This window comes from Ovis aries, chromosome 10 (genome assembly GCF_016772045.2).
Source record: "Ovis aries strain OAR_USU_Benz2616 breed Rambouillet chromosome 10, ARS-UI_Ramb_v3.0, whole genome shotgun sequence".
NCBI lineage: Eukaryota > Metazoa > Chordata > Mammalia > Artiodactyla > Bovidae > Ovis > Ovis aries.
In genome coordinates, this window is record NC_056063.1 from 36,776,306 (window position 1) to 36,798,998 (window position 22,693).

The window sequence follows — 22,693 nt, forward strand, 5'->3', positions numbered from 1 at the left end:
AGGACTGATTTCCTTTAAGATTGACTGGTTTATCTCCTTGCTGTCCAAGGGTCTCAAGAGTCTTCGCCAGCACCATAGTTTGAAAGCACTCATCAATTCTTCGGCACTCAGCATTCTTTATGGTCCAACTCTCACATCTGTACATGACTACTAGAAAAACCATAGCTTTGATTATATTACCAACAAAATGATGTCTCTGCTTCTTAATAGGCTGTCTAAGTTTGTTATAGCTTTTCTTCTAAGAAGCAAACGTCTTTCAATTTCATGGCTGCACTCACCATCCGCAGTGATTTTGGAGCCCAAGAAAATGAAATGTGTTACTGTTTCCACTTTTTCCTCATCTATTTGCTGTGAAGCGATGGGACCAGATGCCATGATCTTAGTTTTTTGAATGTTGAGTTTTACGCCAGCCCTTTCACTCTCCTCTTTTACCCTCAATCAAGAGGCTCTTTAGCAATGGTATCATCTGCATATCTGAGGCTATAGATATTTCTTCTGCAATCTTGATTCTGGCTTGTAATTCATCCAGTCTGGCATTATGCATGATGTATTCTACACGTAAGTAAAGTTAGAAAGGTGAGAAAATACAGCCTTGTTGTACTCCTTTCCCAATTTTAAACCAGTCTGTTGTTCCATGTCTGGTTCTAACAGTTGCTTCTTGACCCGCACAGAGTTTCTCAGGAGACAGGTAAGGTGGTCTGGTATTCCCACTCTTTAAGAATTTTCCACTTTGTTGCAATCCACCCAGTCAAATCAGCTTCCCTGTGGCCCAGCTTGTAAAGAACCTACCTGTAATGTGGGAGACCTGGGTTCCATCCCTGGGTTGGGAAGATCCCCTGCAGAAGAGAATGGCTATCCACTCCAGTATTCTGGACTTGAGTATTCCATGGACTGTATAGTCCATGGGGTCATAAAGAGTTGGACATGACTGAGTGACTTTCACACAGTCAAAGGCTTTAGTATAGTCAATGAAGCAGTTTTTCTGGAATTCCTTTACTTTATCCATGATCCAATGAATGTTGGCAATTTGATCTCTGTTTTCTCTGCCTTTTCTAAACCCAGCTTGCATATCTTAAAGTTCTCGGTTCACATACTGCTGAAGCCTAGTTTGAAGGATTTTCAGCATAACCTTGTTAGCATGGGAAATAAGCGTAGCAGTACAGTAGTCTGATGGTTCTCTGGCATTGCCCTTCTTTGGGAATGGAATGAAAACTGACCTTTTCCAGTCCTGTGGCCACTGCTGAGTTTTCCAAATTTGCTGACATATTGAGTGCAGCACTTTAGCAGCAGCATCTTTTAGGATTTGAAATAGCTCAGCTGGAATTCCATCACTTCCATTAGTTTTGCTTGTAGTAATGCTTCCTAAGGCCCACTTGGCTTCACACTTTAGGATGTATAGCTCTAGGTGAGTGACCACACCATCACAGTTATCTAGGTCATGAAGATCATTTTTATACAGTTCTTCTGTGTATTCCTGCCACCTCTTCTTAATCTCTTAAGAACCTCTTCTGTTAGATCTTCTTTACTGTGTCCATCCTTGCATGGTATCTTTAATTTTCTTGAAGCAATTTCTAGTTTTTCTCATTCTACTGTTTTCCTCTATTTCTTTGCATTGTTCACTTAAGGCTTTCTTATCTCTCTCCTTGCTGATGTTTGGAACTCTGCATTCAGTTGGGTGTATCTTTTCCTTTATCCTTTGCCTTTCACTTCTCTTAGCTATTTGTAAGACCTCCTCAGACAACCATTTTGCCTTCTTGCATTTTTTTCTCTTTGGGATGGTTTTGGTCACTGCCTCCTGTACAATGTTAGAAACCTCCATTCATAGTTCTTCAGGCACTCTGTCTACCAGATCTGATCCCTTGAATCTATTCACCTTCACCGTGTAATCATAAAGGATTTGATTTAGGTCATACCTGAATGGCCTAGTGGTTTTCCCTCCTTTCTTGAATTTAAACCTGAATTTTGCAATAAGGAGTTCATGATTCGAGCCATAGTCAACTCCAGGTCCTGTTTTTGCTGACTGTATAGAGCTTCTCCATCTTTGGTTGCAAAGAATAAAATCAATCTGATTTCAGTGTTGACCATCTGGTGATGTGCATGTGCTCCTGTATCGTTGGAAAAGGGTGTTCGCTATGACCAGCCTGTTCTGACAAAACATGCTAAGAGTTTGACAAAACTCTTGGCCTTTGCCCTGCTTTATTGTTCTCCAAAGACAAACTTGCTTATTACTTCAGGTATCTCTTTACTTCCTACTTTTGCATTCCAATCCCCTATGATGGAAAGGACATCTTTTTTTGGTGTTAGTTCTAGAAGGTCTTGTAGCTCTTCATACAAGTTCAACTTTAGCTTCTTTGGCATCAGTGGTTGGGGTGTAGACTTGGATTACTGTGATTTTGAATGGTTTGCCTTAGAAATAAAATCGAGATCATTCTGTCACTTTTGAGACTGCACCCAAGTACTGCATTTCAGATTCTTTTGTTGACTATGAAGGGATTCTTGCCTACAGTTGTGGATATAATGGTCATCTGAATTAAATTTGCTCATTCTCATCCATTTTAGTTCACAGATTCCTAATATGTTGGTTTTCACTCTTGCCATTTCCTGCCTGACCACATTCAATTAACCTTGACTCATGGACCTAGCATTCCAGGTTCCTGTGCAATACTGTTCTCTACAGGATCAGACTTTCACCACCAGACACATTCACAATTGAGTGTTGCAATATTGCAGGGTACATAATTCTAAGCTGATTTTTTTCCCTCCCCCTCAAGATTTTAAATGTTTAAAATTTTTTAATGTTTCAATCCACTGTCACGTCAGTTTCTGAGGAGAAGCTGGACATAATTCTTATTTTTGTTCTTCTATAGGTGAAGTTATTTTTTCCTCTGGTTTCCTTCAGGGTTTTTCTCTAATTTTGACTTTCTGTCATTTGAAGTGACAGACCTTTTGTTGTGCATTTATTCCGCTTGGCATTCTCTGAGCTCCAGGATCTGTGGTTTGGTGTCTAAACATGCATTTGGGGAAATTCTCAGTCCTAAGTTTTCAAGTATTATTTTCTCTCTTCACTTTCTGGTATTTCCATTAATCTGCATGTTACATGCTTGCAATTGTCCCACAGTTCTTAGGTATTTGGTTCTTTTTTTTTCAGTTTTTGTTCTACTTTTTAGAGGTAATATTTCTAGCTATCTGTTCTTGCATGTTGTCTACTTACTCCTTAGCATCTTAAACATCCCTTTTTTTTTTTTAACTTCCTATTCTGATAATTCTAACATCCCAGTCATGTCTGGTTCTGATACTTTCCTTGTCTCTCCAAATTGTGTTATTCTGCCTTTTAGTATGCCTAATATTTTAAAATTTAGACATGACCTATAACACTAGTTTCAGGTATACAATGTAATGATTTGACATTTGCATATATTGAAAATGATAATAACAATAAGTCTAGTTAACATCCATCACCACACATAGTTACAAAACATTTTTATTCTTGTGATGAGAACTTTTAAGATCTACTCTTTTAGCAATTTTCACATGTACATGATTATTAGTTATAGTCACCATGCTATATATTGCACCTCCATGATTTACTTTATAGTTACAAGTTTGTACTTTTTAACCCACTTCACTCATTTTGCCCATCCTGCCACTGACAACCACCAATCTATTCTCCATATCCATGAGCTCAATTTTTGTCATCTTTTAGACTCCACATAAAAGTAAAATTCTTAAGTATTTGTCTTTCTCTTATTTCACTTAGCATAATGCCCTTAAGGTCCATCCATTTTGCCACAAATCATAAAATTTTCTTTTTTATGACTAATATTCTATTCTATATATACACATTGATTTCTTCATCCATTCATCCAGCAATGGACACTTTGGTTGCTTCCATATCCTGGCTATTGAAAGTAATGCTGTAATAAACACAGGAGAGCATACTATATTTTCACATTAATATTCCTGTTTTCTTTGGATACAGCTGGATCAAATAGTAGTTCCAGAGGCTTCTCAGGAGGCTCAGTGGTCAAGAATCCACCTGCAGTACAGGAAACCCAGGTTCAGTCCCTGGGTTGGGAAGATCCATTGGAAAAGGAAACGGCAACTCACTTCAGTATTCTTACCTGGAAAAATCCCATGGACAGAGGAACCTGGCAGGCTACTGCTACTGATCACAGGGTCGCGAAAGAGCTGGACACAACTCAGTGACTAAACAACAACATAGTAGATCTTTTCTTAATTTTTAGAGAGTCTTCCATACTGTTTTCCATGGTGATTGTTATCAATTCACTAAAACCATGTTGTTTTCATTTTTATTGGGGTATAGTAGATTTACAATGTTGTAATATATATTTTTTTAAGTCCTATGAGTTGTTTATATACATTAGCTATTAATTCCTTATCAGTCATATCATTTGAAAGTATTTTCTCCCATTCAGTACATTGTCTTTTTGTCAATGGTTCCTTCACTGTGAAAAGTTTTTAAGTTTCATTAGGTTCCATTTGTTTATTTTTGCTTTTAGTACCTTTGTTTTAGGTGACAGATCCAAAAAAATATTGCTGCAATTTACACCATAGTGTCTGGCCTAGGTTTTCCCCTAAGAGTTCTATAGTATCCAGTCTTACTCTTAGGTCTATAAACCACATTGAGTTTATTTTTGTAAATGGTGTTAGGGAATGTTCTAATTTCATTCTCTTACAGTTCGGTTTTCCCAGCACCATTTATTGAAGAGGCTGTCTTTTCTCCATTGTATATTTTTGCCTTTGTCATGGATTGACCATTAAGTGGCTTTATTTCTGGACTTGAGTTTTATGAGTTCTTTATATATTTTGGATATCAACCCTTTGTCAGATATATGATTTAGAAATATTTTCTTCTATACAGTAGGTTGCCTTTTCCTTTTGTTGACGGCTTCTTTTGCTGTGCAGAAGCTTTTTAGTCTGATGCCCAACTTGCTAATTTTTTTGTTGCCTTTGCTTTTGATGTCACATCCAAAAATTTATCAACAAGACCTTAAGGAACTTATCACCTATGTTTTCTTCTAAGAGTTTTATTGGCTTCAGGTCTTACGGTCAAGTCTTTATAATCTATTTTGAGTTAATTTTTGTGTATTAAGATAATGGTCAAGTTTAATTCTTTTGCATGTGGCTGTTCAGTTTTCCCAATACCATTTATTGAAGAAACTGTCCTATCCCCAATGTATATTCTTGGCTTTACCATAAAGTAATTGTCCATATGTGGTTTAATTTTTAGGCTGTCTATTCTATTCCACTGATCTAAACATCTGTTTTTATGCCAATAACATGCTGTTCAGTATTTTTTCCTGATGGCTGGACATGTTCTGTGTAAAAGGCCTTCAGTAACATGGCAGGAAGGTGTGGGAGAGGGGGAACTGTTCTACAGTCTTACGATTAGGTCTTAAGTCTTTCACTGAGCATATGATGTCAAACTATGAACTTCACAAGTGTCTCTCAGTCTTTTGTTCTTCCCTCCTTAAGTAGATGATGGACATAGTGGGCTGGAGTTGGGTCTCCCTGTGTGGAAGTCTAGAGTTAACTAGACTTGGGTAATTTCCTTTCCCCCATGTCCACTTGGCTCTGATAATAGGCCCTGATGAACTACTTTATCCTGAGTGCAGGCCTTATTAAGGAGAACAGAATGCTCTGGCATATTTCAAAGTGTACTCCATCTCTTATGGCTTGAAGAGGTTTTTCAGTTTGTTCAGCTTTTTAGTTGTTGATAGGATGGTGTGGCAACTTCAAAACTCCTTAAATGTAGAACCAGAAATGAGAAGTCCTCAACAACCCATTTTTTAAATGCTTTCATTTTCACACTTCAATTTCTAAATTGTTTCAAGAATAAGGGATGTCAGTAAGTTATTTCTGTTACCCCAACATACTGAAATTAATGTATCACTGTTTAATTGGGCTCAAGAAAGCCCAAGGTAATTAGCATTAAAAAAAAACTGTAATAGTAACTGATCTCCCCTTCTTCCTGGATGAGTGAGCAGATGATGAAATAGTGACATCAACATCCTTGAACATATCCAAATGGGCAGTGTTGGCTACTGCTTCTGTTTGAAATGATGCTGTGTTTTGGTTGTGGCCCAAAGCTTTGAAGCGGTACTTGGCATCTCCTTTCTTCCATGAAGCTCTTAACCATTCAGATATGATGGAGTTGGTTACTACTTAAGTTGAGTCCTGCTTGCCTCTCCTCATTCATCTTTGTATGAATCAAATGGTTGTGTTTTATTTTTTTTGATCAGTTTTTAGCTGATGTTCATGAAGATCAGTGAGTACCTAGAACTATGCCACTAAAGAAAGGAAATCCTAAGAAGGTGTATTTCTGTACCAGAGCTGTGTCATAACCATTACTTGGGCCCTCTGCTGGAAAAGCAGAATCAAGTCTCAAATAATGCCTTTTAAATTATATCCTCTAGTATCACAGATGTAGGACAGTGCTGTATCATCCCAGTACCTCTGGGAATGTAAAATATCTTGTAGCTGCTTTATGATACGTAGAAGTGACCATGCTTTATCAGATCTGTTTTTAATGATGTTATTCTAGAATGTTTTCTTTCCAGATGATGACTGAGAAACATAATTTTAAAAAATGGTGCCAGGTACCACAACAGTAACAGAACTTTGTTGTTTTCTGAGGTTTTGTTTTTTTACTTTTTTTTTTAATGGAGTGTGCTAGATGTCTCTATAATTTTGTTTAGATGATTGCAGAACTTTGAAAAGCTGTTGCTGTTATTGATGCATAACATACTTCTATTGGTGTTTTTATATAAATAAATATAATTTGAATTTTTAGAAACTTTTGCTGTGCTGTCAACTTTGGAAAAAGTATCCCAGTTGTACTGTGTTGGGTTGGCATTGTACAGAAATTAACAGCCATATTGGTCTAGAAACATTAAATATAATTTTTTTCCATTTGTACAAGGGTAATGTACTGTATTAAATATATAAGGTCTTATCTACATGGGTTTGATTACAGAAGCTAATAAAGTATTCTCTAAATAAAAAAAATATAAAAACTGAAATAGAATTGAGTAAAAAATATCTGAGTACATTATAGGTAATTAGGATAAGTGCATGGGTATGTTGTAATGTTTATTTTTTAATGTGGATCACAGGATAACCTTGAAAGATTATAGTATCAAAATATTTTAAAATACATTTTAAAAACAGAGATATTAGAAAGTATGAGAAAAATACAGCTCACCACTATCTTATTTATTTGGATTCCATATATGTTAAATTTATAAATTATGACAACAATGAAAACTGAATTTCAAGTTACTTTTATATTAAAGAAAAAGGGTTATCTGAACAATTCAAACGTATGTGAAAATGGACTTAACTGCTTATAAACACACACATCTGTAAGTATCCATGCATCAACACCTAAATACTAACCCAAAATTTGAAACCATTGTAATTCTGTTAAAAACAGGCAAAGTTTGTATTCCAGCACATAAAGCACAAGACTTAGATCAGAAATTTAGGAGTCAGAGGCTTAGATATGAATTCTAGTACCACCACTCACTGACAGGTTGACTTCGGAAACATCACTGAACATAAATTTAAATTTTGTTACTGGTAAAATGGGAATAATAATCTACATCTATGATAGTCGGAAGTAAACAAAAAATATAAACAAACACAGACATGTGAAAAAAAGCTTAGAAACCTAAAGTGCTATGTACTATCAGGTATCATCTTCAAATAGATAATAATCTCCTGTGCAGGTATTAACAAAAGACTTTTCTTCTTAATTTTTCCGCCCCTCCTAAAACCAAAATCTTTACAGGCTAAATGTCTCTTGATTTCATTGCTGTACTTGGTAAGTACAACATAAGTGGAGGCATTTTCATCTATATTTTTACATACACTTTTTTTCAAAGTACAGTTGACTCTTGGACAACACAGGTTTGGAACAACACAACTATGAAGGTCCATTTACACATGGATTTTTTCCAATAAAAACCTACTACAGTGTTATCAATACACCATCAACAGCTGGTTGAATCTGCGACACAGAATTGTGGATATGGGAGAACGGAATAAATTATACTCAAACTGATTACACAAAATGTTGGTGCCCCCATCCTCAGTGTGTTTAAGGGTTACCTGTATGCAGCTCTTTCTGATTCTGGATGAAACTCAAGTACTAACCTTAGTATTTTGGAAAGGTAAATTAACCCTTAATGTGAAAGGGTAAATTAGGAGTCCCACAAACAAATTCGCTAAGGAGATAGAGAAAATACTGGAAAACAAGTTGTTTGACTTAATAACATGTACACAAATAAGGCTGACAACTACAAATAATTAAATTTTAATGACCATTAAAATATTAGTGCAAAATTCTTATCAGGAAATTTTTTATTATTATTCAGGTTAATAAATATACTTGAAAATAAAGAGAAGTCCTTATTACAAATAAATATATAATGTATTTAACTGATTCGCCTACACGAATGAACTCAAAAAAAGATGTTTTAATCACAATTTCATGTCTTTCCACTTAAAAGACCATTTAATGTTATAGCATTTAGCCTTCAAATAGTCACAAAAGAATGTCAGACTCACCCTGATAGTGCTGCCAGTTACTTCCATTACCTTGCCTCGATACCACATAGTATCTGATCCCCTTACTGCACAAGCTTCTCCCTTTTTCCAGAAATAAGGTTCCAAAAGACCAAGGCATTTTAAATTACTTTGAATTTCATCCATCATTTTTCTTAGTTCAAATTCTGAAGAAATTATTAAAAATAGAAAACATTTAGGAAAAATTCCCCACCATTCTCAAATGAAGTCATCATCAAACTTCAGTTACTTTACCATGTGTGTGTGTGTTAGTCCCTCAGTTGTGTCTGACTCTTTATGATCCCATGGACTATAGCCTGCCAGGCTCCTCCATCTATGGGATTCTCCTGGCCAGAATACTGGAGTGGGTTGCCAAGTTCCTTCTCCAGGGGAATCTCCCTGACCCAGGGATCAAACCTGGGTCTTCTACATTGCAGGCAGATTCCTTACTATCTGAGCCACCAGGGAAGTCCCACTTTACCACTTAGATAACATTAAAGGGAATTAAAGTCAGTCCCTACATAATAGAACTTTAATACAAACCTAATTCAGTCAGTAACTTCTCTATGTTTCAAACTGCTACTGCTAAGTCACTTCAGTCGTGCCCGACTCTGTGCGACCCCACAGACGGCAGCCCATCAGGCTCCCCCGTCCCTGGGATTCTCCAGGCAAGAACACTGGAGTGGGTTGCCATTTCCTTCTCCAATGCAGGAAAGTGAAAACTGAAAGTGAAGTAGCTCAGTCGTGTCCGACCCTCAGCGACCCCATGGACTGCAGCCTTCCAGGCTACTCTGTCCATGGGATTTTCCAGGCAAGAGTACTGGAGTGGGTTGCCATTGCCTTCTCCGTACTACTGACTAACAACATGTAAATTATTATTCTGATCTCTGGTTATAAGTACAAGCATTATTTTGGAAGTGCAAAAATCTGTAAAACCCTTAAACACATACCAGATAGCCCTAATATATAACAACTAGTGCTTTAAGTTAACATCATTTTGACAGCACACCTAAGTGAAACAGAACACAAGTTATATGTTATTCGATGCTTAGATAGAGCGTAATACTGCAGGTATAAAATTAAAATTCTATTACTGCTACTTCCGATTAACTGGCTCATTATTTCCACAATAAATACATATCCCCATAACTTATACCAGAAAGGGTAAGGTCTGGGTCAGTTCCTGTAACAGTTCAACCACTTCAGCTGTGAGTTCTTAAACATAAGCCTCAGTCTGGGGGAGGGGCTTCCCTGGTGGTCCAGCGGTTAAGACTTTGCCCTTCCAATGTAGGGGGCATGGGTTCAATCCTTGGCTGGGGAATTAAGATCCCACATACACTCCAGGGTGGCCAAAAAAAACCACCACCAACAACAAACAAACCAATTCTCAGTCTGTTCTTCTATAAACTAGGTGTAATAGTGCTAACCCACATTATCAGTATCAGAGGATTGGATAGAAGGCATCTGGCAACCAGTTCTACCTATGATTATTTGTACACATCAAGAAAGTTTCTGGGTTAAGTACTATTGCTAGAGGTCTGAAACACTACTCACTTCTAGAATTGCCAATTACACAGATTTAGTCTGGTTCTCAAATTAGAAAACAATATTCAGGACTTTAACAAATGAGACAAAAAATTTCAACAAATTCATAGCCCCCATACCTCTCTCCATAGGTGGAATTACTATGAATCTAACAGAGTTTAAGTCCTGTGAAAGCTAGAGTTGCTGTGAGTTATTGAGTGCTCTGGACACAATCAGGTTGTAGAAAGAAGTGTGAGCACATAAGTCTAAAGAGGTTTCAGGGACCACCTAAATCTCAAATGGCCCTGAATCTCCAGTCATTGACTGTGATTTCTTTTCTCATTCTAAATGAATTCAAACTTTTGTATTCTTTTTTCTTAGCCTACAAACTTGTTTAAGGGAACCACCTCCATGGTGGTTCATCTTAGGCCCAATATTTATCCATTCCCAATGTCTCAATAAATGATTTTCATGTGCTGGGCATTGTGTAAAGTACTTTTTGTGCATTACTGCATTTAACCCTCATAATAACTCAGTGAATGAAAATAAGGTTCAGAAAGGTTAAATATCTGCCCATGTGGATCTTACTAGAGAATTCCCTAGTGGTAAAAGCAACTACTTTTACAGAATAATCCTATATAAAGTGAAAGTTCTTACCTGATAATTTAGGTACCACAAATATAGTTCCATCATCACCAATGCAGCTGACTACTGCCTCAAATACTTTCTGGTTAGGAATAGCTGGTGGTTTATAGCATCCAGTAGTTCTTGGCTCTAGAATTTTCTCCCTAAATTCAGTCACCTTGGGTTCACTGACACCAACAGCAGCTTTCTTGTCAGGGACAGAGTTAATCTTAACATACTTAGTAACCACTGATTCTCCTTGTTCCTGGGGGATTTCCAGAGACTTCTGGGATAATGAATGGCTGTTATCTAATTTATTAATTCTGTAACATGCAAAAAAGAATAATATATCCAACCATGAGCAAATAAAAATATTCTGGGAAAACAATATAAAAAGAATCATTCAAATATACTCGAAATGTAAAGAAAACATTTTGTTCTAGTTTAGGATATCCAAGTATAATTTGTTACATAAAAATGAGCATAGTTTAAGTCATAATGAGAATTATTTTAAATTATGAATGAGCTTGTTGAGAATAAAGCAATTGAATTTCACTTAAATGCATTAAATTACCATCTGACATTTACATGCTATTCTCTCTTAAAATCTTCTATTAAGTATATTTCAAGTACCACACAATTAATTAGTTGTTACTGGGAAATACAACAGCTTCAAGTTGATTTTAATTTAGCCCAAAGACAGATCAATACATGTGGCAAGTTAACAACATTTGTAAAATAATATAAAGATAATAAGTCCCTTAAAAACAGTTTTCTCATATTATTCAGATATTAAGTATTAGTGGTAACATGCTATATTCACTGATAATTGTTTTACTTCCTGTTCTCTTCCAATTAAAAAAACCTACAAAAATACCCTAGAAGGAAATACAGACATTGTTCATGTTAGAAAAATTATAGATTTTTGTTTTTTCCATGTTCCTGTACTTTCTTCCCTGGTAGCTCAGACAGTAAAGCATCTGCCTACAATGCGGGAGACCTGGGTTCGATCCCTGGGTCGGGAAGATTCCCTGGAGAAGGAAACGGCAACCCATTCCAGTATTCATGCCTGGAAAATCCCATGGACTCAGGAGTCTGGTGGGCTACAATCCATGGGGTCGCAAAGAGTCGGACACGACTGAGCGACTTCTGTGTGTGTGTGTATTTTCTTCTAAAAGGAAATGAGCACTGATAAAACAGTTACATAATTTCTCAACAAACATCTCCAGCCTTGAGGTAGTAGTTTTACTGCCGAAAAGTAGAAAAGAACATTAAATTAGTGGCAGATACTGTTGGTAATATTAACTTGCTTAGCACTTTTCACTTTATCATTTCCTGCAGCAAGGAACTGTGTTAGCCTGTAGTCAGTCAACACAAAACTAGCTGCAGAGCCTGGCTGCTTGCCAGTCAGCATCTACTACACTGGCCAAATACCTTGGGTTCTGTACTATTTCTGATCTCTTATTCTCTTTTAATTTCATTAAGATAGGGGTCCTAATCCAAGTAGGGTAGAGATAACAATCTAAGATGAAAAAAGAAATCTGGCCAGGAATGGCAGATGGTTGCTACCTAGAACATGTATTTACAACTCTAATCTACTTCTACCTCTAAAAGGAATGAGATAAAAAGAGGAAATTAGGGCTACTACAGTTAATAGCCTGATCCTTCTCCCCTGGGACCAAGGTATTTAAACCCCAAACTTAGTACGTGAAAGCATCTTTACATGTAAATATTGTTCAATTACTTTTGTTTTGCTACCCAATTCTACTCATTTTCTACCTGTTTAACACAAATATATTTGATATAAACTTACCAGAATTTCTAACATAAAGTTTAAACATTTCTGTCTAAGCAAATGAGGCCAAAGAGCACAGATTTGGTACCCACTGTGTAATTCTCTTTTCCTTTGGTTTAAAGTGTAAACGCCAGAGCAAAGGGGAAAGTATAAAAGCAAAATGTCAATAGGGATTTAAACATTCAGCAATCTTGAGTGAATTTATTTGTAAGTTGGCTCCTCAGGGTTAGGTTATATATAAATCATTTTCAAAAACAAACAAGAGGCAATTCAGGTTGAGCACACACAGATATAAAGATTTACACAGGCAAAGAAGCAGCATCCATCACAAACTATTTTTTAAAAACAGTCTAAAAAACAAACAAACAAACAAACAAACAGAAAACAGTCTATACCTTGTTTCTCTCAAAGCCAAACCCTTTTTAATCAAATATTTAGAAACATCAACACGCTCTCCTTTTTCATCTCTGCAGAAAATTTTCACAGGTAAGGGCCACATTGTATTGTTTTCCTGTAGTAATTTAAGAGCAGAATAAATATGAGACTCAAAAATGCAACTTATATAAACATTACACTTTTCACAGGTATTCCCTCCACATTTCTCCATGCCAGAAAGAAAAATTTCCAATCAAGTAATTCTGATCTCTGAACACATCAGAGAGAAAATAGCATGGAAAAGAGTCAACAGAGAAAGACAGTTGTTTTATGAACTCTATCATGAACACTTCACAGTCAAGGTGAAGTTTACCAAGAGGAGGAGAAAAAAGGATGACTGAAAACTTTTTTTCCCATTCCAGGTTGAAAAGAGGAATACACCCTAAATTACAAGCTCTCTATTCTCCTAAACGCTCTGTAAGTTATATAACTAAACTATATTTTCCCAGGTGTGCCTTTTTTCCCTGTGAAAAGCCAAAGAAAGAACTACAAAACACATATTCTGCTTTCTGTGAAATTACAAAAGGGGGAAGTACACACAGAAGAAATTAACATAAAATTACTAATAAGAAAATTCCAATCGTTAATGTAACAAAACGGATTAAATTGCATTACTCCAATAATGTATCAAATTAAAAAAGGGGTTAAGGAGGCAAGAAATACTTCTTAGTGTTCTGAAAAGATTTATCCTATATATGTATCCTTTCTCAAATCCATATTCATACAAACACCTTTTAGACATACAGTTAATATGATTTCACTAGAAGCCTAACTTTCCAATTTGTAAAGAATATAAAAAATTCCCAAACAGGCATTATAACTTGAAGACCAAAAAAAGGTTGCAAAAAAATGTCCAAACAGGAAATTCTCTGATGGTCCAGCAGTTAGCACTCTGCACTTTCAGTGCCAAGGGGCCCAAGTCTGATCTCTGGTCGGGGAACTAAGATCCCATGTGCCATGCAGCCAAAAAAAAAAAAAATCCAAACAGCTATTATTTTCTCAACAAAATAAATGGACCTGTACAAAACACCAATGAAATAACCAAAACATATCTACTCTACCTGTTTACCTTGTCACACACCTGTATGATAATGGTTGCTACAGCTCCAGTGAGGTACAATGAGAGGCAGTCACAGGCTGTTGCTGTCCACTTGTCACTCCCACCTGTTGGTCTAAAATAAAAAAATGACACCTTGTCTTACAACAAATAGTATAGAATAAAGAAACATAAAAGAATCTTCATATACATATATATTTGAATCAACAACATACATAGTGAGAAATCAATTTAAACATGGCTTTGTATTATTTTCTTAAATTTCTTCCCCATTTTCTTAGCCTTTTTTTCATCCCTCTAGTTTCCTTACAGCCCAAATTACATGCTAAGTTATTTATATACATCTGTTCTGAGGCTGCACTGAGAACTCTTAAAATTTAAGTATGCTTTAAGCTTTCTAAAGCTATTATATACATTTCATATGTGCTGAAAAAAAGTTTGAAAGTTAGAAGTGTGAGTCACTTAGTCATGTCTGACTCTGCAATCTCATGAACTGTAGCCTGCCAGGGTCCTCTGTCTATGGTATTCTTCCGACAAGAACACTGGAGTGGATTCCCTCCTCCAGGGGATCTTCCCGACCCAGGGCTAATTACACCATAAACTCAGAGAGCAGGGATATATGTTATGTGTACACACATTTGACCCTTGAATAATGTGGGGTTAAGGGTGCTGACCCTCCATGCAGTCAAAAACCTGTGTATAACTTTACAGCTGGCCCTCCATAAGGCAGTTCTGCTCTCAGATACAACCAACCACAAATGTGTCACTAGTGCCAAACTACGTATAAGAGGACCTGTGAAGTTCAAACCTGTGTTGTTCAAGGGGCCATCTGTATACTATGTGTTGTATGTTTTACATGTATTGTGTCTTAGTCCATCATATCTCCAATGCCTAGGATAGTTCACACAGAAGGCACACCAAAAATTCGTAATGGAAATACAAATAGAACAGCCCCTTTGTAATGATGATTTCTCTGCCCAAATATTTTTGGAAGATTTTTTTCTGGAATTTAAAGCTAATATGAATTGCTACTATGAATATTAGCTTCATTTATAAAAAATTATTTTTAATATTCATGGTTGAAAAATGTTCAATAAATACTTGACAGATCAATGAAGACCAGAATATCAATTTCACCATCTATTTTAGTTTGCAGAGTGGAAACTGAGTGACTTTAGATGTTTCTAACCATGAAATCCATGTCCACAGAATAAACAAGTACCCTTGGAGGATGGCATGGCAACCCACTCCAGTATTCTTGCCTGGGGAATCCCATGGACAGAGGAGCCTGGTGGTCTACAGTTCATGGGGTCACAGGGTCAGCCACGACTGAAGTTACTTACCCCACATGCACCACTAAAGAGATATGGATGGAGTTTCATCAGACTTGCCCCATCCTCTGAGTAAAGAACCAATCTGGCAAATCTTTTCATATTAGATGGTTTACATGAGTGAACTAATGACATCATCTGTGTATGTAGTTTGACCAAATAGGATTTAGCAAAACTATTTATTATGAAGACCAAACAGTGCTCTTATCAGCTAAGAAACTTATGTTATCAGTGACTTCTTGAATTAGTTATGGTTTTTTATTTATGATAGTATACAGATAATATCAGTATACATACAACATTAAGGTTTTCTATGACCTATTATAAACATACATTTTAAAATATTAACTTTTGGATATCTTGCATGTCGCATGATGTACTCTGCATATAAGTTAAATTAAGCAGTGTGACAATATACAGCCTTGATATACTCCTCGGAACCAGTCCGTTGTTCCATCATGTGAAATGCTGGGATGGATGAAGCACAAGCTGGAATCAAGATTTCTGGGAGAAATATCAATAACCTCAGATATGCAGATGACACCACCCTTATGGCAGAAAATGAAGAGGAACTAAAGAATCTCTTGATGAAAGTAAAAGAGGAGAGTGAAAATGTTGGCTTAAAGCTCAACATTCAGAACACTAAGATTACGGCATCTGGTCCCATCACTTCATGGCAAATAGATGGGGAAATAATGGAAACAGTGACACATTTTATTTTCTTGGGCTCAAAATCACTGCAGATGGTGACTGCAGCCATGAAATTAAAAGATGCTTGCTCCTTGGAAGAAAAGCTTGACAGACAAACCTAGACAGCATATTAAAAAGAAGAGACATCATTTTGCCGACAAAGGTCCATCTTAATCAAAGCTGTGGTTTTTTCAGTAGTCATGTATGAATGGAGAGGTGGACCATAAAAAAGAAAGCTGAGGGCCACAGAATTGATGCCTTTGAACTGTGGTGTTGAAGACTCTTGAGAGTCCCTTGGACTGCAAGGAGATCCAACCACTCAATCCTAAAGGAAATCAGTCCTGAATATTCCTGAAAGGACTGATGTGGAAACTGAAGCTCCAATACTTTGGATACCTGACAGGAAGAAGAGACTCACTGGAAAAGACCCTGATGCTGGGTAAGACTGGAAGGCAGGAGGAGAAGGGGTCGACAGAGAATGAGATGGTTGGATGGCATTACCGACTTGATGGACATGAGTCTGAGCAAGCTCAGGGAGTTGGTGATGGACAGAGAAGCCTGGTGTGCTGTAGTCTATGGGATTGCAAAGAGTCAGACACAACTGAGTGACTGAACTGATGGAATTGTAAACTTAAAAGTGGTAAATTTTATGTTAGTGTATACTTTACCACAATAAAACGAAATCTATACAAAAAGATTTCTCAGAAGGGTAGTAAGACGTAAGTGGTTAGTATGCTGGTTCTAGGATTGGAACTCTTATAATCCCAGTTCAACAGTTAGATGTATTACTCTGGAATATAAAATATTTAACCTTTTGAAGACTCAGTTTTCTTGTCTTTAAATAATACCTTAGTCATAGCTTAAAGGTTTGCTGTGATGATTAAGCAAAATAATGCCAGTTAAGGCCATTAATAATACATGGTCCAGACATGCTTAAGGCTATTATTCCACTCTTGAAATGGTGGTGTTCCACTGTAGTGCTTAAGTCATCAGATTCAAAGTGTCTACAGGAATGCATTCTCTACCATGTTGGGTACGGTAAAGGGACTGATAGAATTCTGTTCTATCAATGAACAGAGGGTAGAGCCTCCACAACAAAGGGTAAAAGGACAGCATCAAGAAAGGTAGGAGAGGCAGAGACACATTCTTGCCAGGTAAAGACCCACACCCCAGCTGTTGTGATCCATAACCAGGAGGAATTACAAAGATATGAGTCTCTTCTCTGAGGAGCCAGGGATTTGCGCTCTACATGAGACACCTAAACCCCTAGATTCTACACAGGAGAGATTCCCAAAACACTTGGCTTTGAAACCCAACAGGGAATATGACCAGGAAAACTAGAGAAGAACAGAGAACAGAAAAATTGTTCTTAAAGGGCCTGTGCCCAGACTCAACCTAAAAACAAGTACAAAAACACCACACTGAAAAGTGCATGGACAACATATAAAGAGGACCCTCTTACTAAATCTTAAAGCATCTGCTGGAGACAGGAACCAGCTGGGATGTCTCCCAGGGATGGAGACACTGGCAGAAACTTTTTTTGTTATCTCTGGCTACCTTGCTCTCACCAGTACTGGAATTCTCCCTCTAACCTGTGAGCACCAACGGGTCTCCCATGCTGAAAGCTCTGCCCACTCTACTCCTGAGCCTCAGCTGGACCTCAGAGCCACCCAAACAAAAGGTCTGTCCAGCAGTGCCCAGCTGCTGCTGCAGTCTTGCAGCCACAGAAGGAGATACCCACAGAGGGGTCACCCCTAGAGTGCCAGGCTCTGGTGGCCAGGCAGGATCGTACCCCTGAGTCCCACTAGGCATCTCCTACATAAGGCCACTCTGCCAAGACTGGAAGAGACAATTGATTTATCTGTGTAGAAACAGACAGAGGACTAGGCAAAATGAGACAGAGGAATATGCTCTAGCCAAAAGACTAAGATTAAAACATCAGAAAAAGAACTAAACAAAACAGTGATAAGCAATCTCCCTGATAGAGACTGAAAAGTAATCATAAAGATGCTTACCAAACTCAGGTGAGGCTTCCCAGGGGGTGCCAGTGGTAAAAGAATCCGCCTGCCAATGCAGGAGATACAAGAGACGCGGGTTCGATCCCTGGGTTGGGAAGATCCCCTAGAGGAGAGCTTGGCAACCCACTCCAGTATTTTTGCCTGGAGAATCCCATGGACAGAGGAGCTTGATGGACTGCAGTCTATGGGGTCACAAAGAGTCAGATACTACTGAAGTGACTTAGTACGCATGCAAACTCAGAAGAAAAATGGAAGAACACCATGAGAACAACAATAAAGAGGTAGAAAGGATAAGAAAGCACCAAGCAGAAGTTGTAACTGAAAGAAAAATGCACTAGAGGGGTTCAATAGCAGACTGGATGAGGATGAAGAGCAAATCAGCAAGCAGAAGACAAAGCAGTGGAACTCACCCAGACAACAACAACAACAACAACAAAAAAAAAGAAGATAACTTAAGGAACTTTGGAGGCAACAAGAAGTGGAATAACAGTTGCATTATAGGAATCTGAGATGAAGAAGGAGATAAAGAACCAGAAAAATTATTTGAAAAGTGGCTAAAATTTCCCTAATCTGGGGAAGCAAACAGATACCCAGGTCTAGGAAATCCAAGAGAGTTCTAAAAAGATGAACCCAAAGGATCACGTCAAGACACATTATAATTAGAGTGGTAAAAGCTAAGGATAAAGAAAAAATCCTAAAAGCAGCAAGAGAAAAACATCTTGTTATGTATATGGGAATTCCTATAAGGCAATGAGTAGACTTTTCAGCAGAAACTTTATTTTTTATTCCTATCTTCATTTGTGTCTCAAGTTTCTTTTTTAACAGTTTGAACTTAATCTAGATACCTGTTGTATTCACCTATCTCTATCTCAATACCACCAAAGTTTATGTGCTTCGTATTTTTTCCTTCCTGCTTCCCAAAACCTTAAAATTAACTAGATCTTTATGAAAATTTCAGAATATGTCAGCAAAATAAAAACAGATCAGAATCCAAACAGAAAAATATTTAAAATCATATTCAGTAATAAGAAATCTTACTCAGCTAAAAACTACCTTATATCAACAAGAGAGCATTCCAAAGATAATCTTCCCATTGTCTTTAGGTTTTCTTGAAGTTCTCTTAAACAGTTAATGTTCACTACTAGTTCAACACCCACGTCATACAGCAAGACCTATGAAAACAATAACTTTAAGTCTATGGAAAAATAATGCTTTAATTTTTTTTACAAACTGAAAAGCGTAATAAAAATTGCATGAAAATACAAAATACATTTACTTTCTTGATTATATTTTTAACTCTGCATTTACCTCTACCAATGTGTCTGTAACCATTCTGATGATCTGGCCCCTTCGCCACTGATTTTTATCTGGGATATTAACAGCACAGTGCATATCATTTTCCCATTTAACAGGTTCCCATTTTGAGTTTTCATAAGCAGCAACCATCTTTTCTCCTAAACTATGTAAAGAAAAAAATTTTTTACCTCTCTGAAACTTTCTTATAACATACAATTCTCTGACCTCCCTCCCTCATTCTATTCCAAACAAACTGGATGCCTCCTTCCTCCTTGAGCACCTGAGCACATTTCTACTGCAGGGTCTTGAACTAGCTCTTTCCTCTGCCTGACATGAGTGCCTCCCAGGCATCTTCAAGGCTCGCTTCCTCACTGCCTTGAGGATTTATCTCAAGTGTCACTGACTCTGTGAGGTCTTCCTGCCCAGCTGCTTTATTTTTCTCATCTTCATCATTATCTCCTGCTGTAGGTAACTTTCTTTGTTCACTGTCATTCCCTCTACTAGAATGTAAGCTCCATGACTGCACAAACTTGTCCAATGTTTTTATCACTGTTTCCCCAACAGCTATAATACTGGCTGTCAAATAATAGGTGCTCAATAAGCCTTTGTGGAATATATAAATCTTAATACAATAAAAATAATCAGTTAATATACTATTTGTATACTGTTAACTAGTTTTTAAATGACTATTTAGCCGAAATAATTTTGTACTTTTAAAACAAGAACTCTGCATTTATGAGTTCTAGATCTTTGAAATAAAATACGGAAAAGAGAATAAACTATATGCACAATTTTCCTTGGATGTTATACCTATGAAGCAAGTTTTCTGTTAATAACCACTGAACATAGATCTTCTCAGGAGACACTATATTGCAGATGTGCACAGGCAGTTCCTTATTATAAAGTGACTGCAGATCCTCACTAGGTAGAGATTTTGCAAACAGAGGATTTATTAAGTTGTTTACTTCATTTGAAATAATTTCTTCTGGAGAAGGATCCCATACTTCAATATGCTTTTTAGAATTATCTTTGAGGGTATATCTGAAAAAAAAAAAACCAACCCATTAACAATATGCATAGTTTACAAAATATTTTTGTTTGTATTTGGTTAGATCTAGAGATGAACAAGTTTTAGTTATGATTCACTGCTTTGCAGTTTTGATATTAACAGCAATTTTAGTCTTTTTTAAAAAGAGTTCTTAATGATTAACAAAGGACAAAAAGGAAAAAAAAACATGTAAAATCCATGGTTTCTACTTTAAAAACAGTTTAAAATACCAAGTGTGCTAATAATTTCATCATTCCTTATTGATATTTTGTACTCACTAAAGAAAATAATTATTCAGGATTTTTTTGGTAACTTGAATATTTCTCTTTGCCTAAAAGTTATCAAACTGTTTGTCAATGAGAATACAAGTGGAAAACAATTGTTATTTTAAAATCTGTTAACAAGCAAAATTACTGGATTAAGTGTTTAGAACGTTTAATCTGAACAGTTCAGAATCTAATCACAGATAATTAATGGCAAAATTTCTTCAAAGGAAAAATCTTAAGTTCTTTCATAATAAACTGGAGATTGTGCTAACCAGAGGGGCTAAGTTTTTCCTTCTGAATCTATTGGATAGTTTTTGGTCCTTATTTGACATGAACTCTGAGCCTAAACTAGCTACTTTTGCCTTCGTGAAATGTTCTCTTTCTTTGGTTCCTGGTTTTTCTCTAATCTAAAGTTCTTGATCTACCATTTTTCTGGGCTTCTCTCTCCTGTAAATGATAATGCTTAGAGTTGCATGTTCATCTATGGAGATTGAGATGATTGATGAAAATGATGGACTCATTTACCATGTATATGTTTACTCCCCATCTGAATCACCCAATCAGGTCTCTCTCTCTTCTATGCTCCAGACCCTGATATTTATTTCTTTCATTCAATTAATATTTACTGGGTACATACTGTGAGCCAAGAGACCCAGGTTCCAGAGATACAGCAGTGGACAAAATAAGCAGGGTCCAGTCCTCCAGGATCTTATGGTATTATGATAGTGAGTGATTACATAATTATACAAAAAATAAATTTCAAAGAACAAGGGCGTAGGCCAATGAAATCTAACCTAGTCTTGGAGCTGGAGAAGGTTTCTCTGATTAACTGACATTTCAATTGAGATTTTAAAAGGACAAGCAGGAGTTAGGGAGGCATTCCAGAAACCAAAGGAAAAATACGTAGCTTTGGCATAAATAGGACATGGCATGAACCTTGAAGCACACAGAGGCCAGATTATTTGGGAAACATTATGTTTTATTTTATAAATGATAGTGTGCATGTATGATACAGGTGACCCCAACAGACTAAACTGTGGGACTTCACACTTCCTTTCTTCTTAATCCTTAGGTGCTCAGGGAAAACACTGATCAAGGGAAACGCATGTTCTAATTTGAGGACAGGCAACAGATACAATCCTCTGGAGGAGGGCATGGCAACCCACTCCAGTATTGCTGCCTAGAGAATCCCATGGACAGAGAAGCCTGGTGGGCTACAGTCCATGGGGTCACAGAGAGTTGAACACAACTGAACAACTAACATACACATAGAACAGATACACTGGAAACAGTAAGACTGTTTTGCAGGAATCAGTAGGAATCAGCAATCTGGGTATTGAAGGGCAAGGAAACTGACTGGGGCTGCCAGAGGAGTAGGGTGGGTTTATAATAACTGGTTCCCCGGGAAGGTTTGCAAAGCAATGTGCTTCCCCTGCCTCAATTATTTTTAATCAGAGGACAACTGCTTTACAATGTTGTGTTGATTTCTGCCATACATCAACATGAATCAGCTGTAGGTATTCACGTTTCCTCTGTCTTGAACCTCCCTCCCCGTCGGATCCCTCTAGTTTGTCACACAGCTCCAGGCTGAGCTCTCTGCACTATATAGCAACTTCCCATCACCAATCCATTTTACAAATGGTAATGTACATATTTCAATGCTACTCTCTCAATTTACCCCACCCTCTCCTTGCCCCACTATGTCCGTAAGTCTGTTCACTGTGTCTGAGTCTCTATTCCTGCCCTGCAAATGGGTTCATGGGTACCATTTTTCTAGATCCCATATATATGTGATAATATATGGTATTTGTTTTTTTCTTTTCTGACTTACTTCACTCTGTCTAACAGGTTCTAGGTTCATCCACCTCACTAGAACTGACTCAAATTCATTCCTTTTTATGGCTGAGTAATATTCCATTGTATATATGTACCACAACTTCTTTATCCATTTACCTGTCGATAGACATCTAGGTTACTTCGATGTCCAGGCTATTGTAAACAGTGCTGCAATGAACACTGG

At 37.1% G+C, this 22,693-nt stretch overlaps 1 protein-coding gene across 3 annotated transcripts in view; it reads right to left on the bottom strand.

Annotated features, from left to right (window-relative positions):
* RNF17 (ring finger protein 17) overlaps positions 1–22,693 on the bottom strand; it is a 115,302-nt gene that overhangs the window by 17,725 nt on the left and 74,884 nt on the right. For all 3 annotated transcript variants that reach the window (XM_060394510.1, XM_042255122.2, XM_060394509.1), the window contains 7 exons: positions 20,170–20,400; positions 19,372–19,522; positions 19,117–19,235; positions 14,049–14,139; positions 12,928–13,043; positions 10,771–11,060; positions 8,593–8,756 (listed from right to left, as the gene is read on the bottom strand). In XM_060394510.1, coding sequence (XP_060250493.1) covers positions 8,593–8,756; positions 10,771–11,060; positions 12,928–13,043; positions 14,049–14,139; positions 19,117–19,235; positions 19,372–19,522; positions 20,170–20,400 — 1,162 coding nt within the window. The remainder of the gene's footprint in view (positions 1–8,592; positions 8,757–10,770; positions 11,061–12,927; positions 13,044–14,048; positions 14,140–19,116; positions 19,236–19,371; positions 19,523–20,169; positions 20,401–22,693) is intronic.